Below are 24,990 nucleotides of genomic sequence, written 5' to 3' on the forward strand. Positions count from 1 at the left end.
CTCTCAATGGACTCTATCTTCTCTCTTAATTTTCATGTGCCTATTGATAATATTGCAATTGTCGATTGCTTCGCTGTGCTTCACGCAACGTCGAGGCTGATCTGGGACTCTCCGACCGAGATGCGCACATTGCGCTCGCTTGGCCATTCAACCTTCACACCTTGCCACTCCTCTTCTTCCTCTTCTTCTTCGCCTTCCTCCTTCTCACTGTTTTCCTTTCTGACCTCTTGCCGCTTTATTGGGCGTCGCTTCGAGACGGCGTGGAATTCTACGCTCTTGTACGCCTCGCCCTCCGCGCCTCCCTGCTTTGGCAATGTGCCCGGCTGGAAAAAGGTCGAGAATCCTCCACCCACCTTCCAGACGCTCACAGACCCTTTGCCGCCCTGAGTGCCGACAACTGCAGTGTTGGCGGACGAGACAGTGACGAGCCTTCGTCCATCAGGGCTGAAATCGACGGCCGTCAGTCGTTGACTTGCGCCGAGCGACGACTGGGCCTCGATGACGTAGAGCCTCGTGGCCGTCTTGAGGTCGTACAGAATGACAGCACCCTCATGGGTGCCAACTGCGAGACGCTGGAGCTTGCCGCAGAAGCTGATCGACGGGTACGCTCGCACGAGCTCGGATATCATCAGTGTTGCGCTCCCGGACACGCTCTCTCGCCGCGCACTGTTTGTCGGATCGAGCGACTGTTTTTAGAGGATGTCAGTGAGTGTCAGTCTAGAGCAGGGAGCCAGGGGTGATTGGTCGCACCTTGACGACGGCTTCAGCCAGTCTTGGCAAATTTGGGTAGAGAACGGACGGCTTCTTGCGGACCATGAACGCGACCAATCTACCCCAAGTGGTCGATCCATCAGCACAAACTTTTCAAATGCTCAAAAGAGACAAGGGAAACGCACCGCATTGTGGCGCCACAGTGACTCGCGCTTCTCGCATGCAGGATATCGAGACTAAGCGTCGTCATGAACAGCGGCGTGTTATCTTGGGCGATCTGCAGGGTGGCACGCCTGGCCAGGGCCCGATTTGCATCGTCCGCTCCTTCAAATGCACTGGTTCCATTGGGAGAAGAGGAAGAGGGAGTTGTAGAAAGTGCAAAAAGCGTCCGCACGACTTCCATGGCGTCAAAGTAGTGTTGCCAGATGCTGAAACCTTGGCAGCAGAGATCGATCGCAACGGCTTGTCCCCTGCTATCAAAGGGTGACCTTGCCTGAGGTACTGCTTCCTCTTCGATGCCTGTCGTAGAGGAAGAGACGAAAAGCGATATTGAAGTCGAGATATCCTTTAGAACAGAGGGAGACAGAGCATTGTATCGCTGTGTCGCGATGAGGCCAAGCAGCGAGAGGCTAGTGATGCTCTCCGCTTGTGAGTACAGCTTTGCGTGCTTGACGGGTAGTCTCGGCGCATACATCTCGCACAGGGCATCGACTGCCGGCTGCTCCATCGGCTGCAGGCCGTGAGGACCAAGAAAGAGCTGCCTGGCGGCCTCTTGCACCTCGTCGAGGGGGTCCATCGTGTAGGCCGCCAGCGTAGCCAGACAGAGTCGATCGGGTCCCGCCGTCAACTTGGGCGCGGTGAGGTCCTGAATGCATGCTTCCACTACGCCTTTCAGTCGCGCAACATTGTTGCGCAGCACAAACAATATCGACAGAAGAGCAAGAACCCTCGTGGTGCTTTCTTTGGTCCGGGCGAAGAAGTCTCGAGGGGGCGAATAGGTGCCCCACTCGACATACAGGCCTTCTTGTGCCGGTCCATCCGCCTGCGTGAGAAGTTCTGACCAGCATTTGTTCGAAAAGGACGAAAGTGAGCGGACGAGGGGGCGGAGAATCTGGACAATCTTTGTTGTCTCGAGCCGGTGCGTCGCCGCTTCGATCGCCCGTCTTATATCCGCCAGAACACTCGACTCGTCCAGAGAACGGGACAGAACGCCTTGAGTTGTCGGCTCTTCGCGGTCCATCGGGCTGACTAGATGCTGCATCCACGCCGAGGAGCCGCTTGATGGGTCAATTTCTTCGACGAGGCTCAAGGCCTGTTGCAGGTCGATGGACCTGCGCAGCTCAAGGCTGACCATATCCCATATCCTCGCCCGTCCATCTCTATACAGGAGCAGGATTTCGTTGCCCCGCACTGCCATCCTTTCAAGAGGTGATGCGCATCCAGGAATGACGTAGAGGTGCTTGAGCCCGTCGAGGAGGAACACGGCAACGGTGCCATCAGCCCCCACGGCAGCCATGCAGCCCTTCAGCCTGGGTCCTTCCGCATCGAGGACGAAGAGGCGAACAACGGGGCTCGTCAAAAGTGAGTGTACGACCTGCAGCTGAAGAGAGTTGACGTCGTAGAACGCAATGTCGCCTTCTCTTGTGGCCGCTACGATGTGCTTCGTCTGTGTTCGCGTATTGACGACCGTCTCTAGCAGGCACACGGTGCCCGGCACCCCGTCCCCATCGTCTTTGGCAGCAGGCACTTTGCCCATGGCCAATTCAGCGAGGGAAGCGAGGCCGAGATGGCCAGATGGGAGCGCGACTACAATCCTCTCCATGCTGAGCGGCAAAAGGCAACCCAGCCTCGGACTCTCGGGCGCATTGCCTTTCCACACTTGCCGTCCTTTTTCATCGGTCAGGGACACGCAATCTCTCTCGTCCTGCTCTAGAACAAAGGGTAAGCCGGAGGCGAGAATGGCGGTGCGCCCCAAAGCACCGCTGCGCTGTAGACCCCTCGAGGGCTTGATTTGTAACAGCAATGCTGATCGCTGTGAGTGAAGAAGATGAATCGTCTCAGCCAAACGCTCTTCTGCATGTTAGGGGATGAGAAATACGCACTGTTGACTGCACGCACACCGTCTGGCCAGACACGGTGACCTGCTGCGTGCTGCGGCAGCTCATGCTGTCTCCCACTTGGGCTAAGCCACTCCTCTTGAGTAATCTCAACTCGTCCCCGGACCAGACCACCAAGAGCTTCTCCCCATCTGCGCTGTCCTCGATTTCCACCACCCCTCGGCAGGTGGATTGATGAAGCTTGCCGAGCTTCTCCGCCTCTGTGCCCATCGAAGGGCGATGAGCGGCAAGAGCACCGTCCTCGCTGAGCACGTACACGTGAGAAGGTGAAATCCCGACGACTCTGCCGCCTTGGACTTGGTGGACGCCCACAACCTTCGAAGCTTCCTCGTCGAGACGGAACCATGAATTTGGCCGACAATCGTCGAGAGCGACCCAGCCAGCGTCACCACCTGTCTCAGTCCTAATCCTGACCAACTTGGCGAAGCGACACTCGATTCTGGCCCTTTTAATGGGCGCCGGAGGCTGCTCCCCTGCGTTAGAATTCCGCCTTGATCTCGGGGCAGGAGAGCTAGCCGAGGCGCGCAGGGCAGCCAGCGTCGCCAAAGGTCCACTCGGCGCTGGAGTTGCAAGATGTGCAGGAGTGGGTGGAGGTACGGGGGGATAGCTCGTCGTGAGGCCCAGGTCGAGACTGCGGTCCAGTGAGCCATCTTCGAGGGACCAAGCACAGAGTAAGCCGTCCTGTTGAAGTGCTATAACTCTCCTTTGCTTATCCAGAGTGACGTCGACGACGGGAGAGGTGGAAGGCGTTCGCAACTGCATTCGAAGCGACCATGTAGAGGGGCCTTTTTCGCTCTTGGCAGCTCCTCCCCCGGTCTGCTGTCCTTCCACAACGGCATTGGGAGGCGACACCCAGGGCAGCGGACTATGACTCCTACTATTCGCATTCGAGACCTTTCTTCTCGAGGGCGAATGCGCTCCAGACCCAGGCACAGACGAGCTGGCCGAGGCGGCAAGATGAGAAAGGGGCGGCGAGTGGCCGTGACCGTGGCTGTGGTGTTGTGGTATCCCCAGCGCGCCCATGACGTTTCCCACGACTGTCGCAGCGTTAGGGTTGCCGTGATGCCACTGGGCCTCGAGCTTTTCCTCGACGCCTCCCTGGCCATTGTGATTGTGTTCCTCGACAAGCTCGGCCAGAGCGGACGTCTTGCTCGTCGATGTGCCTGCTCCCTCTGTGTCGGCGTGCGGAGAGGTAGGCGAGGCGAGCAGCTGGGCCTGCTGCGAGCTCACCGACACCTGTGACGAGTGGCTCGCACGGCGTCTTTGCGGTGTCGTCTGCCCTTTCGCCAAGCCAGGCTCGAGTGTCGGAGCCGAGGGACCCCGAAGCACGTACACGCTCCCACCGCGCGTCCCGATGGCCACGTCGATGGCCGAGGCCGCTGTGGAGCAGCTGGCCGCTGCGCACGAAAGCCACCCGTCTGCGTTTTCATCATCAAATCCGAGCGTCTCCTCGTCTTCATCTTCGTCTTTGTCTCCCTCATTAACGTCGTTGACCCCCTTCCCACCGGACAGTGCTGTATGCGTCTCGCTCCTCCATCGTGTCCTCCAATCACGCGGGACAATCGCCGGGGACCCTGACGTAGCAGACGCAAACGGTGCAGACGGCGCAGATGGAGCGGGATGGAATCGAAGCGGAACCTTGAGAGGCGGTGCAGACATTGCTGCCACTGCTACTTCCTGCTCCTGCTGCCGCTTCTTGGTCCCCTTCACTTTCCAAGTCTCGTCGTCTGTCCCGAAGGGCGCGCGCGCGCCAGAAAATGATTAGATGTCTGTTGGTTGTGGATGGAGGAGAGGAATAATATCGCGCACGGACCGAATGGGAGGGGCCAACGGAAGAATTGCGAACAAGAAGAAAAATCACGTCCGAGAAGCACGACCAAGACGTCACCCAAGACGACGAACAACGATGCACCAGGGGATCACAAAGCCGATCGGGGATCTCTTCTCTTCGGCAAGCGGCGACGCTGCGGCTGTGGCACAGCAGATCCGCAAGCAAGAAGCTGAGCGTGAGTGTGGTCGTCGCCTTGCAGCCGGCTATGGCTGCTCCCTCCTCTTGCACCCCCTACCCATCCTCTTGCTGAAGCAACCAAGTTTTGCTCAGTCACCTTGCCTCGCGTCGACGAGCAGACGGCACTTGAGATTGAGACACAGATTCGAAGCCTTTATACGAGCACATTACTGGCAGGCCAGCCGGACAAGGCAAAGCATCAGGGCATCGCCTTTGCCGTGGAGCTCTTCGGTGGTATGAGACTCGCTGCCGGCACAATCGGCCCCGGAGTGACGCCGGGCAACTGGACCTGGATCGAGCGCAAGATCAACACCGGTGAGTCAGATCCAGCTGGTTGGCAGAAGCACAGTCAAACAGGAGAGGGCATTCGAATATGCTGAAACACAATCACAACAGTGCGGCTGCACCATAAGTCGTCGTTCCTCACAGGCCGCGAGCTCGTGACCAAGGGGCGTGACATCAACTCCCTCGGGCCAGACTTTGCGGCGCACGGTGGTGCGTTTCCCATCAGGGTCACGAGTTGCACCTATCCCATCGGTGAGTGAGCTCGGAGCGGGGCCTGATCCTCCAAGACCAAATTTTCTTCACTGACGAGAACTATTCCGCGACGATGTTTCAAAAGGCGCCGTTGCCGTCTCTGGCCTAGCACAGGAAGTGGATCACTGGCTCGTCACTCAGGCGCTGTGCAATGTCATCGATGGCCAGAAAGCGTAGGAGTAGAAGAGGGGCACGGGCGCATGTACTCTACCTTTTGCGCAGATGATCGCATTCGCATCGCGCACAATCCAACATCGTCTATCTCTCTTTCTCATTCTAGTCGTATCGAGAAAGGGAAGCTGCTGTACAGTAGTTGTGTGTAATTAAAGGATTTGGTCTCTTCAGATGCGGCAGTTTGCCAGTGCGACGACGAGAATGTCGTGTGCGCCCTGTGCCTCGAGTGCGTCCATCACATTTGCCACGTCGCTTCGGAGAACCATCGACGAGACAGCATTCCATCCCTGGTCATCAAGCGGGCTTACCGTAGCGGCCCGTCGCCCCGGCGTGATCTTGAGCACCTTGTCCAGGTTCTCCTTCTGCGTGTTGTACTGCACCAGCACGTACTTGCTCGCAGCAATGACTCCCTGGAGCCGGCGGGCAATGAGGTTGACGAGGTCCGTGTCGCTGCGCTTGTGCGGCGTCGTGGGCCGGATCAACACAGCCTGCGAGGAGAGGAGCGTGTCGATGGCGTGCAGCCCACACGCCCGCATTGTTTCTCCGGATTCGACCAGGTCGACTGATGATTCGTATCCCCTCATTCGTCAGTACTCCCAAGTACTGGCGCCTCTCTCTCTCTTCTCTCTTTTGTCTCTGACTCACCAATACCATCAGCCACGCCCAGGGCACAAGCGGCCTCTACGCTTCCTCCCACATACTCGATCTTCGTCTTGACCTCTGCCTCTCCTTTGGCGCTTCTCGCCTCGTTGACTTTGGCGTCGAGCTTGGCAAAGAATTCACCGGCAAGGAAATCAAACGACGTAGCCACCTTTTTCCCCACCAGGTCCTCGACTGTCTTGAGGCTCGTGCTTGCCTCTGGCACCTGCACCTGCAGCTGGCACTTTCCGAATCCCAACGGAAGCTCCTCGGTGATGAGCGACGAGACGCGGTCGCCTGCCTCGGCGACCATGTCCTGGCCAGTGATGCCGAGGTCGACGTTGCCCTCGCCCACGAAGCGGGGAATATCTGCTGCGGGGAGAAAGACGAGAGCCATGTTGTGGTTCTGCACGAGGGCCACGTCGAGACGGTGCTGTCGCTTGAATTGAATGTCCGCGCCGCCCAGCAGCTCCAAGCACTTTTCGTAGAGCCGTCCTGTGTGCATGCGCTCCTGTCAGCGATCTTCGCACGCGGCGGCACCATTCAACGACCACTCAGCCCACTCACCCTTTTTTGGAATCGCAAAGAGCGTCCGCCCTTGCAGGCTCTCCGACGTCAACAGGTTGCTCATCGTCGCTGGTCGTCTCTCGATGTCGATTGGGCGGAGAACGCCGAGTCAGGAAGAACCTTTAAGCACGGCATGGACAAGTGCGTGCACGTGTCTAACTCATTTTTTTTTTGTGTTTTGTTTTTGGGTTCGTATTGTTCACGTGTGTCAATCAGTCGACCGGAACGGTGGCTTGATTAAGGCTCTGCTCCACGGGGAGCAACACTTCGAGAGTCCAGATCTACCATGCCGGCCGATCGGAGAGCGCGCCATTTCAGACCGGCAACCAGCTCGACCGTCGGCGAAGAGTCCCTCGCCGCATCGGTCTTGCTAACAAATGAAGAGAAGGTAACCACGGAAAACATCAGGGTGGTCATGGCTATTCAGGCCAATCACCGCGGCATGGGATGCGCAGTCTACCAGGCCGAGACGCACCGCCTTCTCCTCCTCCAGGACTCGCCCGCTCCAGAAAGCTCTTCAACGCATCATACTTTTCTTGGTGTCCATCCCGACTCAAGTCCAGACCCAGATCAAGAGCAGAAACGGTGCAGCGCTGACCGCGACTTTATCTCGTCTTGTGGGCTTCCTCTGAGGCCTATCCGTGCTTGGCTGTGCCGTGAAAGTGACTGACTGGTGCTGCTTGAGAAGTGATCGGACAGCTCCATCCAGATCTTGTCTTTACGAACGAGAATTGCCCCTTGCCAACCTTAGACTCGATCAAGTCTCAACGCATGTATCGCCCTACTTATCTGCTAGTGGCCCGAGTGACCTGACCCTTGTTCCTCCTGCACTCAGTATCTCAGCTCGAACGTCACACCACGCTCGAGCTACGCACCTCGTCGGAATTCGACCATAAGTCAGGTGTAGAACGGCTGAGGACTTTTCATCCCACTGATGCAGAGATGGTCACCATCGACACAATGCACATGTCGGTGCGTCTTTAAAAAAACGCTTTTCCGCTCTTAGATTTTCGCTTATTTGAGCGTATAAAACATCCCTGAAAAGGTTGCTGCTTCGAGCTGTCTCATCGGTGAGATGCAGAAGAGGAGTGCAATGGCAGGAAAGGGCGCGTACGACTCCGACGAAGAGTCAAACGATCCAGACGACGAAGGCGACGATGCTTTTGTGCACTTCGCTGTCTTCGCAATTGATACGCTCACGTTGGACGAGTACATGTTCGTGGACATCGATACGAGGGCTGCTCTGGGAATCTTTGAGGAACAAAAGCACGCCACAATGCATTCATCAAAGAGGAAAGAAGGGCTCAGTATTCTTTGTGGGTCTTGTCACTCTGGTCGAGGATAATCTTGGCTAAGGATGAGATTCCACAGCGTTGCTGAACAGGACGCATACACCCCGTAAGTGCGCTTCTTCTTTTTTTCAATACTGGTAAAGAAAGACAGTTTGACCTTTGCACAACAGTCGGAAGTTTCCTGCTACGACGGTGGCTAATGTTTCCGTCCATGTCGATTCCCACCATCGAAGCACGTCTAGATGCCGTGGAAGCCTTTGTTTCGCACCGCGAGCAAGCCGTGGAGATTGTCAAAACGCTCAAAGGAGTACGCAATGTGCCGCACATCCTCGCAAAGCTAAGCACTGGCAGCAGGAATGATGTGAACAAGTGGAAGGCTGTCTCGAAATTCATTTCGAAGGCACAACTCGCTCGCGGCCAGGTGGTGCAATTTCAGGCGTTACAGCTGCAAAGCATTGAGCTTGCAATCGTTAAAAAGGTCAAGGACAGCGTCAGAGCGACTGAGCTTGAAGAGCTGCGCGGTGAGCTGGAAAAAAGCGTCAATTGGGAAGACAGCAAGAGCGAGCGGCGCATCTGTATCGCGTATGGGGTCAACTCCGAGCTGGACGAGCTCAAAGAGACTTACGCCAATCTACCATTGACACTCGCAACCCTGGCTAGGGAAATGAAGGCCCGCTTGACCGATTTTGTTGATGAATCAGAGCGCATCAATCTTGCCTACTTCCCTCAGATAGGCTATCTGCATCAGTGGGTGCACCGACCTGGGTTCTCTGAGGCATATTACGTCGAGCGTGGCAAGGCTCTGGGCTGGAAGCACCATTTTGCGCTGGACCGTGCCTCTTTCTTCAAGAGCGAGCATTGTTTCGATGTCGATCGGCATCTCGGCGACATTCATGAAATGATCCAGGGCATGGAGGTAGAGATTGCGTATGTACTGCTGCAGAAAATATTGGCCAAGGCGAAAATCCTCGTCGAAGCAGCCGACGCCATCGCAGAGCTGGATTGGTTGGTCTCATCAACTTCAAGGGCCACCTTTTAGGAAAGCTCACATAGCAATCAGTCTCCTTGCCTTTTCCTTTAGTGCGATTGAGCTGGACTACCGCCGCCCGACTGTTGTCGAAAGACCGATCCTCGACATTATCGCGGGACGGCACCCTCTGCAGGAGCAGTGCGTCGAGAATTTTGTAAGCTACTCATCTTTGTTTCCTTTCAGAAAGATGAGCTCATTCAGAGAATGATGTCAAGGTTGCAAATGATACGTGGATCGTTGGAGGTCGTGGTCTTATGCAAAAAAGCGAGACTCTGACGCATAAGGATGAAATTGGGAATGGGGATCAAAGAGCGAATGAGGTGCAGATGGAAGACGACGATGAAGGACGCAGCGTCCTCATCATCACAGGAGCGTGGGTATTCTACATCGCTTTCCACCGAGGCGTGCTGGAAGTTGATCTTCTAAATGCAGCAATGCTTGTGGCAAATCGGTCTTCCTCAAGCAGAATGCCCTCATAGCGTAAGCTTTTCCCGCTTCTATTGCCATGCTTGAGCTCACCGTGCCAGCCTTTAGAGTCATGGCCCAGATCGGCTCGTTTGTTCCTGCCTTCTCTGCCACCGTTGGTCTTGTTGACAAGAGTAAATCGTAGCTTTATACTGCTTCTTGTACACTTCCTGACACCGACCTCACCTCCAGTCCTCACCCGCATTCAAGCGCGCGAGAGCATCACCTCCCAGCGTTCCTCTTTCTACCTCGACAGCATCCAGCTCTCGCACGCCCTCCGCCACTTTACCCTCCGATCCTTGCTCATTCTTGACGAAGTGGGCAAGGGCACCTCCTCTTCGGACGGAGCCGCCCTGTTTGCAGCAACGATCAAGCACCTCCTTCTTCGCGCCCCTCACACGCCGAGGACAATGACCACCACACACTTCTTTCAAGTCATCCACCCCAGCTTTCTCGATCCTGACTGGCCCGTCCTCTACGGGCATTTTGACGTACGGCCCCAGGACAATGGCGAGCTTGTCTTTCTGTACAAGTAAGTCTTTTCCTCAGTCTAGGTTCCTCTCTCTCTGGTATTTTGCTGATTGGCCAGCGAGGGCACGCCCCAGGCTCAAACCGGGCTGCCAGCTTCACTCTTTCGCCTGCGTCGTCTGTGGCATGTGCGGCGTGGATCGCTCCACTGTGCGGAGGGCGAAGTACGTGTCCGAGGCGTGCCGTTCTCACAATCTCGGGCTCCTTCGGCGTGAAATTGCCGAGATGCAGCACGAAGAGCAGCAAAATGTGCATCCGGCCTCGAAGGACGAGATGCTGTGCAAGGAAGTCGCAGTGAGACGCTTTGTCAGCGTCGACTTTGCATCGATCGATGCGCACGACTCTGAGGCTCTTGGTAGGATGCTCGACGAAATTCTCTCGGATCCACAGGATAGCTGAGCAGAGAGTCATTGCGAATTGCACCTAGAGGGAGGAGAAGAGAGAGAGAGAAAGAGAGAAGAAAATTGTCCATACATCAATGTAACCTTTAACGAATACAAGCAAAGCGATAAAAGAGAATGAGGTCTACCCAACGACGGCGCGGTGGACCATAAAGGCTGTGCTGCCAATGAACCTGATGCAGCTGAGCGCACCGACAAAGACAAGCACCAGCAGCATGTAAATCTTGCTCCTGGTAGTCCCAGACCCGGGCTCAAACGTGCCCCGGGTGTCGCCCGAGAGGATAAGGGCAGCCAGGACGCCGTTGCTCAAGCACCAAGCCAGGAGGACATTAGTTCGGATATTCCGGTAGTAGTCCATCCTCCGCGCCTCCTTCTCTTCGCGCTTTTCCTCGCCCTTGAAGAGCATCGGCCGCGTGCGGAGGTTGTGCAGCGACTGGTCGTACAGGCTGTCAATGTCAGCCTGGTTCGTCGGCAGTGTGACCTCGACGATTCCTTGCCCGCTCGAGACGACGATGCCCAGGTCGTTTTGCTCGGCTGTAGCACCTTTTGTGCCCCAGCTGAAGTCGTGGAGGTTGCAGAAACTGTAGCACGATACGAGGTTGACCATGGTAGGAACAAAGAGGAGGTACTGGAAGAAGCTCGTGACGAGATGCAGCGGGTCGAGAGCGATGAAGGAGCTGAGGAGGTACACGCCATAAGTTGCCAGAACACTGACGATCATCTGGGCGTAGATGGAGTCATGGTCGGCGTGCTTGACGGCTTGTACGAGACACAGAACGGCAGCAATCATCATGAAGAGCGTGAGCGCAGCATAGATGCAGCTGACGAGGAAATACTTCCACCGACTGCCCTGGGGCCGGTTGCCGAGCGAGAGGATGAAGCACGAAATCGTGGTTCCCAGGTAGATGTACTGCACGACGGTGTTCCATACTGCGATGCCCTTGCCCAGGTGGAACGACGGCGCCTCGAGAGACTGCGACAAGATGCGGAAGAAGATGTAGAAGTTGGCGAGCGAGAACCAGGCAAATGCGAGATTGATGAAGCTGTAGAGTGACTCGACGAGGAGCATAGCCTTGCGCCAGACGCCGTGGCCCGAGGACAGGAACTGCGTCGTGTGCGTCAAGGCGTAGACACCAGCGAAGAAGGAGCCGTTCAGCCACCGACGACGCTGGCTGATGAATTCGGGTAGCCGGTCAGGTACGTCGGTGACACCTCTCGCGCTCTTGACGTATCGCAACACCCATCCTTCTTGCCTCTTGGCTGCCAGCTCGAAGCAGAGAATACGATCTTCGGCAAGGTACATGTTACTTGTAAAGACGTCTGCCTCTGCGCCATGCATCGTCTCTCCCTTGAAGTAAGAGGCGAGAGGTCCCTGACCAAGCTCGTTGTTCTGCAGCGCAATGTAGCGGTAGGCGGAAAAGGCACCCGGCAAGACGGAGATGTAGCCAAAGACCGACTCGGTCGTCTTGTCAAGGATGTTGCTGATCTTGTACTCGAAGTTCTGCGCCGCCACGAGAGGATTCAGAAGTGCCGGTCCCAAGCCCCACTTGCCCTTGACATCTGCTGTGATCTCGCCACAGGCACCAGCGACGTTAGAGTTGAGGTCGAATGTCTTCCAGAGGTGGTAGATGGACTTGTTCTCTGGCCTTGTCCCTGCGTCGATGAGGACACATACATTGGGCTGAATGATGGGACCAAAAGCGTTGAAGAACCAGCGGTGGGAGTTGATCTTCTTCTTGTTGCTCTCTTTGAGACAGAAGATGACCTGCATGGGCACGAGACCTCTCTCGGCACCCTTGAACTGCAGATTGGAGTCGATGGAGAGCTGCGTCGTGTACTCGTAGATGTGCGCCTCGACTGCCTTGCCATTGACGCTGTTCTTTGCCACGCCCTCCTGGTAAATGCCCAGGCTGGCAAGAACGTCGAGCACCCGGGGATGAATCTTCTTTCGACCGTCTGCAATGATGGCGACGACAACCTTGCGCCAGCCCTCTGGGCCCCAGGTGCGACTCTTGTGCCGCGAGCAGAGGTGTGCGATGTTCTTCATGACCCCGTGCAAGGTGCGCGTAAAGAGCACCTCGTCTTCGTTGTACAGGGTGATCGCGATGAAGATCTCGGTGTGCCGGTTTAGGAGTGCCGGTCGAAGGCTGAAGTTGGATTGTGAGAAGTCGTCGGGTTCGCAGGTGGCTGCCGTGTACCGCATCTGCATGAACTCATCGTCACCTCTCCTCGAGAGGAAGCTCTGGAGCTTGGTGGGCACGGGACAGTCGAGAACGAGGTTACCCTGTGTCAATTTGACGTTCTTCTTTGTCTTATGCCGCCGAAGCTGGGCGCCTCGCGCTGGCGCTGGCCCAAAGTGCATCGTGTCGGAGCCATACATGATGGCCTCCTTCTCGGACGGACCAGCGACGTCGTCTTCTCCTGTGCCCAGATACGTTTCTTGGCTGGATCTTCTCTCCTCTCCTTCATACCCGTACGGCGACTGCTCATAGCCTTCGGCAGCAAAGTTGCCAAACTGCCTCTCCTCCTCCTCGTACTGTGCATAGTCCTGTTGCCCGTAGCCTTGGTAGGGTTTCCCGTTCTGATCCTCGTCCTCGTAGCCATAGACGCCGGCTTCCTCCTCGTCATCGGCGCCCGGCTGGACATAGCCTCGCGCGTAATCGTATCCGGCCGGGCTCGTGTATGATGGTGCCGGGTCCTGTTGTTGGGACAGCGGGCTGCTCGCAGTGTCGTAGGGAGATTGCAGAAGCGTGGGCAGGTAGGCATTGAGGCCCGCTGCATGTGCGCTCGCAGCTGGCTGCCTCGATCCATCGCCATCGGCGTTGATGTTGCCCAACGCAGCCGCGGCCTCGTGGTAGAAGCTCTCGCTCAATTGGCCCTGGTGTCCCGCGCCGATCGGAGACAGGCCCCTTTCGTCGTCAACATCGCCGTCGTGAACGTGGACGACGTGGTCCTGGCCCCTGTAAGCCATGGTCGATTAAGAAGATAAGATATGACGACGACGATTGTGATGCTGGTGGTGTGACTTGGTAATGGAGCGCACCTCAGAACGGAGCGTGCAGGTAAAATCTATGCAACACACACCCTAACGCATTACCCCCTAAAAGTCTCGCTGAAAATCCCCGAGGGATTCAGAAAACAACTCAGGGGTCCCGCGATCGGTCACGTGTGTTATTCTTGATTTGACACACGAAGAGACAGGTCAACATGACGCCTCGAGCATCATCACGCCGCGAGCATCAGACGGTCAATGTGACTCGAGGAATAGCTTCGCATGATATGCTTACGTGCTTTGTGAGAAGACAAGGCCAGCAAATAGACAAGAGCAGTCTGTTGTCGTAATCAACTACATGAAGGAGCCACGTACGGCGGCGTAGAGGATACGGGGATGCATCAGGGCCAGGCTCCCTTTGGAGCCAAACATGACAGCAAAGAGGCAATTCCCCACTGAATGGTCCTCATGGCCAAAACGGTGAATGTACTTGAGAAGACCACCGAGAAGCGAGCGCAGCTCTTTCCCTTGTGTGACTGGGATCTTTGGGTTTACTTTTCTCGCGCATGACAGGTTTAGCAGAGGAGACTTCTGACGAAGAAGGAGGAAGGAAAAGGCCACTCACGCTTTTGAATGTCGGGACTGGCAAGGTCCATGGCTCGATTGAAGTCAAAGAGACCATAGGATCTGGGATTCCTCCTCGCATCAAAATCTCTTGCGACGTCCTTGACATTGTCAAACTTGCTGAGACTGGCCGAGAGTGTCAGACAGTCTGACATAGCCTTGTGCGTACCCTGTCCAAAGGCCGGGTTGAGCTTAGAAAATGAATCACCGACGAGAACGAGGTTGTGAGGCAGCTTCCGGTTCCGCGCATCGATAACCGTGACATAGCTGTCCGAGTCTCTCGCTTGACGGAAATGGGCTTTTTGTTCCGTCAAGTCCTCGTTCTCCTGCAGTAGATCAATGGTCTCATCGAACCAGGATCCAATATCTTGGTCCGTGTTGGCAGCATATGCTTCTTTGACATGCTGCCTGAAGTGATCCAGCTTCTTGGGCATCATATCTGGTGTTGTGTCGTACTTCATGGCAGCGAGGTAGTCTGTCATTGCTGTCAGCAGGGAAAAGCGAACGCATCGCCTTCTCAGCTCACATTTGTTGCCATCAGTGTGGGTCATAAGTGCGTAGCTGCTTCCACTCGTCAGCGTCGGCGCAGTAAGGAGAACGTTGGTTATTTTTCCCCAGCCTGGCTCCAAGCTTTCTGGCAGAGGCAGACGCCGAGCGATTGTTTCATCGACGTCGATGAGAGCAGTGGAGTACGAGACATTCATTTGGTATTCTTCCACCTTGGGAGCCTCGAAGCGTGGGTTGCTGAGCACCTTGAGAATGTTCTTGTAGACCCTGGCTGCACCAGAGCAGTCTATGAAGAGCTGGCAGTCCAGCCATTTGCCTTCGCCCGATGCAGTCTTGACGTGGACCCTGTCGATAAGCGCATCGTCATCCTTACCCAGCGAAGCTCCCGTCACCTTTCCATAGACGAATTCGACGCCGGGCGTATGAAGTTTGGTCAGATCTCCAATGACGGCCTGCAAGCCAGGCCTATTCATCATCAGGCAGTCGTCCCCTGTCGGACCGAACTTGTCAACATTGCTGTCCCAGTCGACACGGGCTTTGTTGAGCCAAAATTCGAATCTGACTGTTTCATATCGTGCGAAACGTCCGCCTCGCTTCAGCACCTCTTCCCTGAAAAGACCTGGCCAGATGCGTTGGAGGCTTTCCACAGTGAAGGGGCTGAAGTTGTGCAGCTGATCGTACTGCTTAATAAAATTGCGCCACGAATCGTTTGACTGGCACGGCTCGACGATGACCACGCGCTCGTAATGCCTCGTTGCAACGGCGGCCATCATGCAGCCAGCGACTCCGCCGCCGGCAATGACACAGGTTCCACTGCGCTTCTTGGGCTTGCCCTTGTCGCTCTTGCCCTGCCTGAGTGCCAAGTCGAGCTGGGTAAAGCGCTCGGCATCGTACATGGCTGTCTCTTTTTCCGTCGACATGTCGAGCAGACGCTTCCACAGCATAGGCCATGTGAGGCGGACAGCGACAAGCGTCAGGACGAGATAGTAGGCGAACATCTCAAAGGCGGACGGGGAAAAGTTGGAATGGTGAGCCCAGTTGCGGGAACAGCTTTGCACAAGCTCCCTTATATGCTCTTTACTCGGCTGCTCGCATGAACATTCATTCCATTTGGGCCGCATGAGAGCATATGACAGGCGCATTATTTTGAAAAGTCAGGTACTAGCTGGTCAGCTAGTCAGTCGTACAGCAAAGATGGATAATAAGCTAGCTAAGGGACAGATCAAATTTAGTCTCATGATGCAGACTGGGGGCAACAAACCCGGCGTAACGCCGCATAATCTTCGAGTTTTTTATGCTTGCGTTTGCGATTAGGGTGGTTGAATCGACTTGCGGACAAAGGGGAACAGCCCTGGCCCCTTGACGACCACTTCGAGATATGGCCAACAGCAAGAGAGACTTGTCAGGCATTGCACCAGATTGATGAAATGTTTGTCCCGTAAAAAAAAGCAATTATCTCCTCGACTTTTGAGGTCAATTCATCGGCCTGCCTCTCAAGAAGTTGTGCGTGTGCCCGCACGTCGCAAATGGGAACGAAAAGGTGGCTTTGTCGCTGTCTGTTTCTCTTTGCACCTCGTTCCCAGGCCCAATAATGTCCCGGAGCCACTGCTAGCAGTAGCGGGTCCGCTGTGGCTTCTGACGTTTTAGGAATCTCCCGCTAAACCCGTGCTGGTGCTGGAAAGAAGGTTGCGGATGGGCCGACGGGCAGGCAGGCAGGCATGAAGGCAGCCCTGCCCCGTCTTATTGTCCAACCCGAATCTAAAAAAAAAATGTAGCTTTCCACGTGTAATCGCGCGCGTCTGGTGCGTTCTTCGTCTCCGATTTTGGCGTCACATCCAGCGAGCTCTAATCTCAGAGAGAAGACCAGCGACGCCTCACCCCCTCACACGGCACAAACGCGCAACACGAAGCCTGGTCTCGGTCACCATGTTTGCCGACCTGAAGCGCACCGCGGTGCGGCCGTTGCTGCTCCAGATTCTCAACTTTGCCACCGTCGTCGCGACAGCGCTGGCCATGTGGAAAGGGCTCAGCGTGCTGGCCGACAGCGAGAGCCCCGTGGTGGTGGTGCTGTCCGGCAGCATGGAGCCGGCCTTTTACCGCGGCGACTTGCTCTTCCTCACCATGCCGGGGCCCAAGACCCGCTTCGAGGTCGGCGACATCACCGTGTACAAGATTCCTGGCCAGGAGATCCCGATTGTGCATCGTGTCATCGAGACGCATGACGAGTGAGTTCCAGCCCCCCAGGAAGGGAGCCCCTGGTGAAAGATTCGGGGAAGAGGCTGACCAGACGGGCTTGCAGGAAACAAGGGTACGATCAGCTGCTGCTGACAAAGGGCGACAACAACGACGCAGACGACCTCGGACTGTACAATGGGCCACGCTGGATGAAGCGAAAAAACGTCGTCGGGAAAGTCCGAGGGTGAGTAGCACCTATTCCATATTCTTGGCCTCACTGGACTGACAAAGAGAGTGCGGGACAAAGGTACATGCCATACGTGGGCTATGTGACCATCGTGCTCAACGACTATCCCAAGCTCAAGTACCTCCTCTTGGCCGGGCTAGGTCTCTCGCTCCTCTTCTCAAACGACGAATAGCACGTCGCTCTCTCGCCGTTCGGCAACCGCTCTAGCGAGGGGGCCAGCTCTCATACTTATAGAGAAGAAAGAGAGAAATGGTACAGATAAGATATTGCAATGCCCGAGAAATGGGTGAGTGAATGTGTGCTTCAGTGCGCCAAGGAAAACGAGTGTCTGAGGAGGACCAGGCCAAGTCCAATGTGCGGGGTTTGAGGGTATGAATGTCTTCATCGAGCTCGCTGCTTCGACCCAGTCGAAGACGGGAGCATGCTTGGGCTCGGATTGAAATGGTTTGATGTGCCTTACTGCCCGCTTTGTCGTATCCGTTATTGCTGCTGCTGTTCATGTTGTTGCGGCTGCTTGAAGTGTCTGTTGAGGACAGAGGAGCTTCTGGACCTCGCCGTCCTCGGCTCGTCCAACTTCTTCCGTTCAATGAGGTTCCCCGCCGACTTTCTGCGTACCGGCGACAATCCAGTCGCGACTTCTATGTCCTCTACTTCAACATCATTGTCAATGCCAGGGTCCCTGCGCAACGCGCCAAACGTTCCTGGCCCACTCCCGCCGGCTCCGTTGCTCGTCCCCGGCCGCTCGTCTGCGGTACCCTTGCGGCTGCTTCCTCTGGCCGTACGGGGCCTCTCTGAGCTGCTGCCCAGGCGTCCATCGTGGGCCGTGTGCATGGTCCCCCACGAGGTCTTCGACCTCAGGACGCAGTCCTCTTCGACCGTCTGCCGGAACGCAAAGAGAGCGTCCTCTGCCTCGTCGCCCGCTCCCGCTCCCGCTCCTTGCCCATCCGAGCCCAGGGCCGGCACCACCGAGTGGGTCTTGCTTGGCGACGAGCGCGGACGGCTGTACGGCGTGGCGTTGTCCCTCCGTGGCGATCCAGGAAGACTCACGCTCGGGCGGGGAGCCGCTTCGACCTCCATCGCTCGCCTGTCGCCGTGCCCGCTGTAGGCGAGTGGAGCGGCACCTGCAGAAGACGGCAGGGAAAGAGGGGTAGGAGGCAGCTTCGACGCCGCGGCTCTCAGTGCCGAAAAGTTGGCGCGCTTCATGACGTCTTTGACGTCGAGCGCAGCGTGGCTCTGGCTTCGCGGATCCGGGCTGCTGTCATACAGGGCGGGTGAGGCGAGGTAGGAGCGCGACCTGGCAGAGCCACGGTACGAGGCGGGTGTGTCAACGGAGCGGGGTGAGCCGCGGTCGTCGTACAGCCGCAGCGGTGTCCTTGCTGCCGTCGAGGAGGGTGATGGCAAGACGAGGCCGGCGCTGATCAGCCTTTCCTCTGCGTGGCTCAAGATGCTGCGCTTGCTCGCTAATGTCGGTGGCCGGCTGTTGGGGTTGCTAACGCTGCCACTGCTGCTACTGCTCATCGTTGCAGCCGTTGTCGGGGGCAGGCTCTCGACAAATTTGAAAGCCGACCTGGTCGATGAGGCGTCCAGGCTCGATGTCGATGCAATGTTGTATGCAAACGTGCTGGCGTGGGCGGACCGGATGCCTGAGCGCTCGGCGGCAGCTGCGGCCCTCGAGTCGATCCAGAGGCGCGAGTAGCGCGATGGCTTGACGAGATCCTCCCTCTCCTCTTCCACATTTGCATCTGCGCTGCTGTTCAGCTGGCCATCGGGTATGGCATCGTTCACGTCGTCACAAGACTCCGTCTCCTTCTCCTTCTCATCTGTCTTCTCTGATGAGCTGTCTCGGTGAGGCATTGGTCTTGATCCATGCGGACGTGCACTTCCAAGAACAGTTGCAGGCTTCCCTTCCTCGTCCTCGGCTTGTCCCGCCGCATCTATGCTGGCACGCGCGACGGACGAGAGGCTCGGTCGACGATGAATGCGCCGGTACGCCCTGCCTGCCATGCTCGTCGTCGTGGCCTGCATGACGGCGACTGGCAACATCCTGTAGACGGCCTCTTCGGTTGTGGCACAGACTATGCATGCGGCCACGAGGCAGCCGAGCTGCACCGCAACGGTGGCAGCCACGATATTTCTGTTTCTCTTGGATCCAAGGAAGAAGAGAACAACGAGGACGAGGACGTCGAGGATGACGAGGGACGCCACGAGGCCAATGGCATAGAGGCCACTCCCCCCGAACCAGGCGCAATACTGTCCGATGCTTCCAGTTGTGGGACCCACCATCCATGGCAAGGTGAGGGAGAAAATGAGGACGAGGAGCCAGGCAAGGCAAAGGCCGGCAACGACGCGGTGCCGGAACTTGCTGCGTTCAAGACCGCACCCCAGGCTGAAGATGACGACGAGCGTGGCTTCATCGTACTTGTCAGCGGTCGACGAGTCTTGCACGGGAAGAAATGAGAGAAGCACACTCACTGGAGCAGAGGGCGAGAGCAAAGACGAGGAGCGAAGCAGTCGTGCGTCGGTTGCACGCATTGCCCGCATCGTCTTCGGGCCGAGCATCCGTCTCGACGACGACAAGAATGAGCCAGGCGAGATTGATGTACCGTGACGCAAGGTAGGCAAGCGTGGGGACTGTGCGATAGGCCGAGAGAGCAATGCGCGAGGTGGTGCTAGTGCTGGTGTCGATTTTGGTCCTGATGCTGGTTCTGTTGCAGGTCATGACGGTGATGACGGCATCGAGGTCATGGTGCAGCGTCGAGATTACATCCCAGCCAAGGGCGCCCGTCGACAGCGAAGAGAGAATGAGCCTGTAGTACGAGTCAGCGCTGCCTGCAATGGGCACCTGCTGCTCCTGAAACTCACCCGACGTCGGCCATCTTCCCTTGGAGGGCTTCGGTTGCAGCGCGCGATGGCGGTCGGGATGAAGCCACCGTCGCCCCCAGGAAGCCCTAGTGAACGTGCGCTGGAGAATGATCAGAGAGGAGGAGAGACGAGACGACGACGACCTCCTCCTTCTAGCCACGCAGTGTGATGGCAGCAGCGATCGCTCTTCCAAGCCTTTTTTGGGCTGACGAGCGCCCTAGCGGACAGAAAGAACCAGATGCAGCGCACGCACCACGCGCGTACCGAATCGAAAAAAACGAGATAGCAAATCTCAGAAAGCAAAGCAAGGAAAGGGAAAAACGAGGCTAAAATAGAGCGCTTGCATTTCATGGAACCAGCGCACGGCCCGGGAGAGCGAAATGGGAAAGAAATTAGACGGAAAAACGAGGCAGGGAGGAGAGACTACTACTAAAGAGAACCCCGCATCGCGAGAGGCAGGGACGGAACGGACGGCGCGAGAAGCAAAAGACAACGAGACCTCATCTATCCTTTGTTCTGCTTCCGAGTGCTAACAAGGGCAAAGGAGTGGCTGCTTCTCTTTTGCGCGGTCGGAGAGCTCATTCGCGGTACCGAGCGGCGAACTCGGCGACGGGCATCTTTGCAAGAATGGCCGCCTCTGCCCCGCTGCGCCTCGTGCGCAGCCTCGTCTTTCTCGTCACCTTTCTCGCCAAAGTCGGCATTCTGTCCCCTTACTGGCTCCTCCGCGCCGTCCTCCACCGCAAATCTAAGGGCGGGCCCAATGTTCTCCAGCTGTACATGGACCAGGTGGTGAAGCACGCGCTCGTCGGCCAGGCCGCGTACAAGGTGCAGGCAGGCCCGTGGACGAGCGCGCCGTGGGCGTGGACGGACAGGCTGCAGGGACGGCAATTTGCCTTCGTCGAGCCGGCCAAGGAGACGTTCAAGGATGAGAAGCTGCCCAGACGGCTGGACGAGGTCGAGAGGACGAGGCGGAGCGCTGGATTTTGGTACCTGAACCCCAAGGAGAGGGGAGACTGCCCCAGCAGGACAAAGAAGGCCAGGCGCTCACCCTGCGTCCTCTATTGCCGTGAGCATCTTCGCGGTCCGGAATTGAGACAGAGCGCACACAGATACTGACTCTCGAGTGGTGTAGACGGCGGTGCATACATTACGCTGGCCGCGGGCGATGCGGCCATGGGAGGCACACTGGCTGCGAACCTGTCCAAGTGCGCAGAGGTCGACGTCTTCACCCTCGACTACCGCCTGGCACCCGACTCGCGCTTCCCCTCGCAGGTCTACGAGGTCCTCTCGGCCTTTCGCCACCTGCAGTCGCTCGGCTACGATCGCATCTTCCTTGGCGGCGACAGCGCGGGGGCCAACCTGGTCCTTGCCTTTTGGCGCTATGTCGACCACATTCTCGGCGAACGTCAATCCATCGCCGGTCTTCTCCTCAACTCTGTGAGTTGCTCTCTCTTTCTTGCCCTCTGCGCCGGTCAGGTGAGCCCATGCTGAAGCTGCACGAAAAAGCCCTGGCTCGATCTGGCCGGATATGACACGGCGGCGTTCCAGCAGGCCGCGACGCGGGATCTCATTGCACGCTACTTTGTCGAGACTGGCTCCAAGGCGCTGGGCATCGCGAATCTGCACGACCCCTTTGCCTCGCCCATCGTCTGGTCCGATGCCGACCTGGCTGCGCTGCCGAGCCTGTACGTCATTCACGGCGGCGACGAGACGCTCCTCGACGAAGGCACCCGCTTCGTCGAGCGTGCGCAGGCCCAAGGCATCGATGTCACACATGCAGTCTATGTGAGTCTTTGTTCCTCACTCGAGGCCTTGCAGGGGTCCCTTTACTGATGCTCGCACGTCGCGAACAATCCAGGACGGGTACCCGCACGACTTCTTCTCGCTCCCGTACTATGGCGGCATGAGCAAGCGGACCTTCCGTGCAGCCAAGACATGGTTCCACCGTGCAGAAAGGGCGTAGCTCTCCCTCTCTCTCTCTTTCCTCCCTCTTTTGTACATACCAGTGTAGTAGTGGCTTTGTCGCGGTCAGCGGGTGACATGCTCCCTAGGGCAAATCAAAATAAATAAAAAGCCTCAAAAAAAAGGAGGAAAAAAGAGACGAGGACGAGGGAAGAAAGCGCGACTAGATCAAAAAAGCGCGTTGCCCCACCGAGCTAGATCCACATCTTCTCGACGAGAAGTGAGAAGAGCGAGCACTCGACGAGCGGGGCGAGCACGCAAGCGCAGCGCGGCCTGCGACGGGGACCATGGCCATCGACACAGCAATGGAAGCGCCCGAAGAGAAGGAGAAAGAGGGGCGGGAACGGGAGCAAGAGGAGCAGGATGCAGTAGTAGCAGGAACAGAAGGAGCAGCAGCAGCAGCGCATACGGGGCCCTCGCTCGTGCTGATCATGGGCATGCGCTCGGCGGGCAAGACGACGCTGGGCAGGCTGGCGGCCGAGCACCTGCCCGGCCACGTTGCCTTTCTCGACGCCGACGACGAGTTCTGCCGGCTGCATGCGCCCCACACGCCCAAGACATTCGTCGCTGCGCACGGCTGGCCTGCGTTTCGCGCGGCCGAGACAGAGATCCTGCGCAGCGTGCTTGCGGCGCATCACCCCCAGCAGCAGCAGCAGCAGCAGCAGCAGCAGTGCCGCCAGCCCAGCAAGCTCGTTGTCTCGCTCGGCGGCGGCGTCGTCGAGGAGCCAGCGAACCGGGCGATGCTCACGGCGGCCTGGAGTGGCGCCGACGGCCTGCTCGACGTCGAGAAGCGCACCGCCGTCGTGCACGTCTTTCGCGAGGTCGACTACGTCGTGCACGAGGCCGACGGCCGCCGTGCGGGCGCCCGTGCCAAGCCAGCGTGGGTCGGCGTCGGTGGGGCCGAGGAGGTGTGGGCCAGACGGCGGCCCTGGTTCCGAGAGTGCTGTGAGTGTCGTGTATTCAGGCCCTCATTATCGACGTCTGATCTCACAGGAGTGGGATACACAGCATCGCACGAGTTTGTCAACTTCACCGAGCCAGGCGCCGGCGACGAGGCCGAGTCGTCGCTGCAGGCCCGGCTGCGCTTCGAGGCCGTCGAGCGCGACTTTGTCCGCTTCCTCGCCCGCCTCGTCTCGTCCTTTTCCGGCCGGGGAAAACCGATGTTTGGCGCGGCAGACGACGGTAACGACGCCGCCGCCGCAGCCACCGCCGCCGCCGCCCGGTCCTACCTCGTCACGCTTCCGTTTGCAGACCTGTACCCGCACGTCGCCCACCTGCGCCAGCTGTCGACGGGCGCATCGGCCATCGAGCTGCGCGCCGACCTGCTCGTCGACCCGACGCCCGACTCGCGCGCAGGCGGCAGCAACGAGGCGTACGAGAACCCATCGCTGTCCTACCTGTCTGAGCAGGTCGGCCTCGTCCGGCGCCACCTCGCCGATCTGCCCCTCGTCTTTAGCCTCCGCACGCCGGCCCAGGGCGGGCGATACCCATACCCGGCCGATGCGCCCGCCTCGGCGCTGTTCCGGTCGCTGCACCATGCGCTCAAGCTCGGCGTCGACTGCCTCGATGTCGAGCAGGGCCTGGACGCGGCCATGACGCAGCGCCTGCTCAGCGATGCCGGGCGCAGGCAGACGTGCGTCATTGTCAGCTGGCGCGACACGCTCCCACCTGACCAGGGCGGCTTCGCGTGGGGCTCCCAGCGAGCCACCGAGCTGTACGAGGGCGCATGCCGGCTGGGCGCCGACGTCGTCAAGATCGTCGGCACCGCCGGCGACACCAACGACAACTTTGCGCTGCGCCTCTTTGCCAGCGCTGTCTCTGGCGAGCGAGAAAAGGAGACGACGACGAGGCGGCCACGGCGGCCGCCGCTGTGCGCATACAACATGGGCTACCGCGGGCGCATCAGCCGGTTCCTCAACCCGACGCTGGCCAGCATCACCCACCCACTCGCCAAGACGCTGACGTCCGAGGGCATCGTGGGCTCGCCCTCGATGACATTTCGCGAGGTGCAGCAGGCTCTGCACCTCAGCGGCCTCATTGAGAGCAGGACCTACGTCGGTCTCACCAAGCGAGACGACGGCGGTGGCAGCGGCGGTGGTGGGCTGGACAGCGACGGTGGCGTGGTGGGCGGTAACAGCAGTCGCGTGACGGGTGACGAAGAGAGCAGCAGGTACGCGGCCTGGTCCCTCGAGCTGGGCCTGCCGTACGCCGCGCGCACCGAGTCGTGCCAGGGCCTGGGCGAGCGCCTCAACTACCTCCTGGGCCACGAGCGGGACCTGATGGGCCTCTGGCTGGGCGAGGGCGACGAGGTGTGGAAGCGCGACGAGGCCCTGCTCCTGCGCTGCACCACGCTCAGCGATGAGGTCACAGCCACGCGCTGCATCGACACCATCATTCTCCGCAAGGACAAGCAGGGCTACAAGACGCTCCACGGTCGCAACTGCCTCGTTGAGGCCATTCGCGGACTCGTCCGCGAGACACTCTCGCCGAGCATCCACCTCACGCGCAGCAGTCTCGCGGTCGTGCTAGCTTCTAGTGGTCGTGGCGGATACAGCGGCGGCTTTGATGACGATGACACCTACACCTACACCACGATCATCACCAACGAAGACGACGACGACGATGAAAGCGACGAGCAGGACAGTGTCGCGACGAGGTCCGCCGTCTGTGCTCTGCACGGCGCCGGTCTCGAGCGCGTCGTGGTGAGGGACCCTGCCTCTCCCGGCGCGCTTGACTTTGACAGGAGCCCGACGATTGTCGTGGGCGCCTGCCGAAGCATGCACCAGGCGCAAATCGACGCTGCCAAGCTGCTCGCCAACCAACAGGGTGGTGAGTCTTCATCTCTCTCTCTTTCTCCCCTTTTCCTCTTCGCTGACTGGCAGTATGTGAATCACCAGGCCTCTACATCGATCTGCTGCGACGAGATGGCAGTACTGGCTGTGACATGGTGGAGCGCGTCAAGGAAGCCAAGGACCGCGGCTGGCGACTCCTCGACGATCGCCAGGTCAGGGATAGGGTTCAGTCGCAGCGCTTCTTCTCCTTTACGGGCGTCCTCCCTCCAAGTTACTCCTCCTCCTCACCCTCCTCTGTACCATATGCTGCTCCTCAACCTCTTCTCTCGCCATCCCAAATCTAATCAATCGATCATGAAG

The 24,990-nt window shown here is 58.1% G+C and overlaps 10 protein-coding genes across 10 annotated transcripts; 5 read left to right on the plus strand and 5 right to left on the minus strand.

The window, feature by feature from the left end:
- Window positions 1-21: 21 nt before the first annotated feature.
- Window positions 22-4,612, minus strand: FA10DRAFT_268051 (hypothetical protein). The gene is made up of 4 exons (XM_025522156.1): window positions 2,814-4,612; window positions 897-2,743; window positions 751-829; window positions 22-686 (listed from the first exon to the last, which is right to left on the minus strand). The coding sequence occupies exons 1-4, from the start codon at window positions 4,485-4,487 to the stop codon at window positions 81-83; spliced, it is 4,206 nt and encodes a 1,401-aa protein (XP_025376708.1). The 5' UTR covers window positions 4,488-4,612; the 3' UTR covers window positions 22-80.
- A 116-nt stretch (window positions 4,613-4,728) lies between these two features.
- Window positions 4,729-5,670, plus strand: FA10DRAFT_268052 (hypothetical protein). Its single transcript, XM_025522157.1, has 4 exons — window positions 4,729-4,834; window positions 4,930-5,151; window positions 5,233-5,373; window positions 5,459-5,670. The coding sequence occupies exons 1-4, from the start codon at window positions 4,735-4,737 to the stop codon at window positions 5,548-5,550; spliced, it is 555 nt and encodes a 184-aa protein (XP_025376709.1). The 5' UTR covers window positions 4,729-4,734; the 3' UTR covers window positions 5,551-5,670.
- FA10DRAFT_243025 (HisG-domain-containing protein) lies at window positions 5,622-6,870 on the minus strand. Its single transcript, XM_025519299.1, has 3 exons — window positions 6,754-6,870; window positions 6,193-6,681; window positions 5,622-6,109 (listed from the first exon to the last, which is right to left on the minus strand). The coding sequence occupies exons 1-3, from the start codon at window positions 6,815-6,817 to the stop codon at window positions 5,715-5,717; spliced, it is 948 nt and encodes a 315-aa protein (XP_025376710.1). The 5' UTR covers window positions 6,818-6,870; the 3' UTR covers window positions 5,622-5,714.
- Window positions 6,871-7,039: 169 nt separating this feature from the next.
- Window positions 7,040-10,467, plus strand: FA10DRAFT_302837 (hypothetical protein; the record flags this gene model as incomplete). Its single annotated transcript, XM_025525174.1, has 12 exons — window positions 7,040-7,370; window positions 7,442-7,522; window positions 7,589-7,725; window positions 7,799-8,069; window positions 8,125-8,151; window positions 8,216-9,050; window positions 9,106-9,229; window positions 9,291-9,448; window positions 9,508-9,555; window positions 9,610-9,674; window positions 9,733-10,072; window positions 10,146-10,467. 12 exons carry the CDS (start codon window positions 7,040-7,042, stop codon window positions 10,465-10,467), a joined length of 2,739 nt encoding a protein of 912 aa, XP_025376711.1.
- Window positions 10,465-13,520, minus strand: FA10DRAFT_268056 (hypothetical protein). Its single transcript, XM_025522158.1, has one exon. The coding sequence runs from the start codon at window positions 13,438-13,440 to the stop codon at window positions 10,594-10,596; it is 2,847 nt and encodes a 948-aa protein (XP_025376712.1). The 5' UTR covers window positions 13,441-13,520; the 3' UTR covers window positions 10,465-10,593.
- Window positions 13,521-13,735: 215 nt separating this feature from the next.
- On the minus strand, window positions 13,736-15,623 carry FA10DRAFT_268057 (FAD/NAD(P)-binding domain-containing protein). Its single transcript, XM_025522159.1, has 3 exons — window positions 14,612-15,623; window positions 14,087-14,560; window positions 13,736-14,015 (listed from the first exon to the last, which is right to left on the minus strand). The coding sequence occupies exons 1-3, from the start codon at window positions 15,588-15,590 to the stop codon at window positions 13,816-13,818; spliced, it is 1,653 nt and encodes a 550-aa protein (XP_025376713.1). The 5' UTR covers window positions 15,591-15,623; the 3' UTR covers window positions 13,736-13,815.
- An 850-nt stretch (window positions 15,624-16,473) lies between these two features.
- Window positions 16,474-17,440, plus strand: FA10DRAFT_302840 (signal peptidase I). The gene is made up of 3 exons (XM_025525175.1): window positions 16,474-16,817; window positions 16,892-17,011; window positions 17,075-17,440. The coding sequence occupies exons 1-3, from the start codon at window positions 16,519-16,521 to the stop codon at window positions 17,184-17,186; spliced, it is 531 nt and encodes a 176-aa protein (XP_025376714.1). The 5' UTR covers window positions 16,474-16,518; the 3' UTR covers window positions 17,187-17,440.
- FA10DRAFT_146848 (hypothetical protein) lies at window positions 17,032-20,156 on the minus strand. Its single transcript, XM_025518075.1, has 3 exons — window positions 19,877-20,156; window positions 19,487-19,821; window positions 17,032-19,422 (listed from the first exon to the last, which is right to left on the minus strand). Exons 1-3 carry the CDS (start codon window positions 19,888-19,890, stop codon window positions 17,495-17,497), a joined length of 2,277 nt encoding a protein of 758 aa, XP_025376715.1. The 5' UTR covers window positions 19,891-20,156; the 3' UTR covers window positions 17,032-17,494.
- Window positions 20,157-20,307: 151 nt separating this feature from the next.
- FA10DRAFT_268060 (alpha/beta-hydrolase) lies at window positions 20,308-21,955 on the plus strand. The gene is made up of 4 exons (XM_025522160.1): window positions 20,308-20,942; window positions 21,009-21,313; window positions 21,383-21,661; window positions 21,735-21,955. Exons 1-4 carry the CDS (start codon window positions 20,504-20,506, stop codon window positions 21,837-21,839), a joined length of 1,128 nt encoding a protein of 375 aa, XP_025376716.1. The 5' UTR covers window positions 20,308-20,503; the 3' UTR covers window positions 21,840-21,955.
- Window positions 21,956-22,098: 143 nt separating this feature from the next.
- On the plus strand, window positions 22,099-24,984 carry FA10DRAFT_302843 (hypothetical protein). Its single transcript, XM_025525176.1, has 3 exons — window positions 22,099-22,783; window positions 22,847-24,667; window positions 24,736-24,984. The coding sequence occupies exons 1-3, from the start codon at window positions 22,126-22,128 to the stop codon at window positions 24,972-24,974; spliced, it is 2,718 nt and encodes a 905-aa protein (XP_025376717.1). The 5' UTR covers window positions 22,099-22,125; the 3' UTR covers window positions 24,975-24,984.
- The last annotated feature ends 6 nt before the right edge of the window (window positions 24,985-24,990 follow it).

Source organism: Acaromyces ingoldii (assembly GCF_003144295.1).
Source record: "Acaromyces ingoldii strain MCA 4198 unplaced genomic scaffold FA10scaffold_4, whole genome shotgun sequence".
Lineage (NCBI taxonomy): Eukaryota > Fungi > Basidiomycota > Exobasidiomycetes > Exobasidiales > Cryptobasidiaceae > Acaromyces > Acaromyces ingoldii.

Coding starts and splice junctions, on each gene's coding strand:
- FA10DRAFT_243025 (XM_025519299.1), bottom strand. CDS start 6,817: ATGAGCAACCTGTTGACGTCGGAGAGCCTGCAAGGGCGGACGCTCTTT. Junction 6,682..6,753: donor CTTTGCGATTCCAAAAAAGG/GTGAGTGGGCTG, acceptor GCATGCACACAG/GACGGCTCTACGAAAAGTGC. Junction 6,110..6,192: donor GGGCGTGGCTGATGGTATTG/GTGAGTCAGAGA, acceptor ACGAATCATCAG/TCGACCTGGTCGAATCCGGA.
- FA10DRAFT_268052 (XM_025522157.1), top strand. CDS start 4,735: ATGCACCAGGGGATCACAAAGCCGATCGGGGATCTCTTCTCTTCGGCA. Junction 4,835..4,929: donor CCGCAAGCAAGAAGCTGAGC/GTGAGTGTGGTC, acceptor AGTTTTGCTCAG/TCACCTTGCCTCGCGTCGAC. Junction 5,152..5,232: donor CGAGCGCAAGATCAACACCG/GTGAGTCAGATC, acceptor CAATCACAACAG/TGCGGCTGCACCATAAGTCG.
- FA10DRAFT_302843 (XM_025525176.1), top strand. CDS start 22,126: ATGGCCATCGACACAGCAATGGAAGCGCCCGAAGAGAAGGAGAAAGAG. Junction 22,784..22,846: donor GCCCTGGTTCCGAGAGTGCT/GTGAGTGTCGTG, acceptor TGGGATACACAG/CATCGCACGAGTTTGTCAAC. Junction 24,668..24,735: donor GCTCGCCAACCAACAGGGTG/GTGAGTCTTCAT, acceptor GTGAATCACCAG/GCCTCTACATCGATCTGCTG.
- FA10DRAFT_146848 (XM_025518075.1), bottom strand. Junction 19,423..19,486: donor TGCTCTCGCCCTCTGCTCCA/GTGAGTGTGCTT, acceptor AGTACGATGAAG/CCACGCTCGTCGTCATCTTC.
- FA10DRAFT_268056 (XM_025522158.1), bottom strand. CDS start 13,440: ATGGCTTACAGGGGCCAGGACCACGTCGTCCACGTTCACGACGGCGAT.
- FA10DRAFT_268060 (XM_025522160.1), top strand. CDS start 20,504: ATGGCCGCCTCTGCCCCGCTGCGCCTCGTGCGCAGCCTCGTCTTTCTC. Junction 20,943..21,008: donor ACCCTGCGTCCTCTATTGCC/GTGAGCATCTTC, acceptor CGAGTGGTGTAG/ACGGCGGTGCATACATTACG. Junction 21,662..21,734: donor ATGTCACACATGCAGTCTAT/GTGAGTCTTTGT, acceptor CGAACAATCCAG/GACGGGTACCCGCACGACTT.
- FA10DRAFT_268057 (XM_025522159.1), bottom strand. CDS start 15,590: ATGTTCGCCTACTATCTCGTCCTGACGCTTGTCGCTGTCCGCCTCACA. Junction 14,561..14,611: donor CCACACTGATGGCAACAAAT/GTGAGCTGAGAA, acceptor CAGCAATGACAG/ACTACCTCGCTGCCATGAAG. Junction 14,016..14,086: donor CAGTCCCGACATTCAAAAGC/GTGAGTGGCCTT, acceptor GCGCGAGAAAAG/TAAACCCAAAGATCCCAGTC.
- FA10DRAFT_302840 (XM_025525175.1), top strand. CDS start 16,519: ATGTTTGCCGACCTGAAGCGCACCGCGGTGCGGCCGTTGCTGCTCCAG. Junction 16,818..16,891: donor GTCATCGAGACGCATGACGA/GTGAGTTCCAGC, acceptor ACGGGCTTGCAG/GAAACAAGGGTACGATCAGC. Junction 17,012..17,074: donor GTCGTCGGGAAAGTCCGAGG/GTGAGTAGCACC, acceptor TGCGGGACAAAG/GTACATGCCATACGTGGGCT.
- FA10DRAFT_268051 (XM_025522156.1), bottom strand. CDS start 4,487: ATGTCTGCACCGCCTCTCAAGGTTCCGCTTCGATTCCATCCCGCTCCA. Junction 830..896: donor CACTGTGGCGCCACAATGCG/GTGCGTTTCCCT, acceptor CACTTGGGGTAG/ATTGGTCGCGTTCATGGTCC. Junction 687..750: donor TGGCTGAAGCCGTCGTCAAG/GTGCGACCAATC, acceptor CTCTAAAAACAG/TCGCTCGATCCGACAAACAG.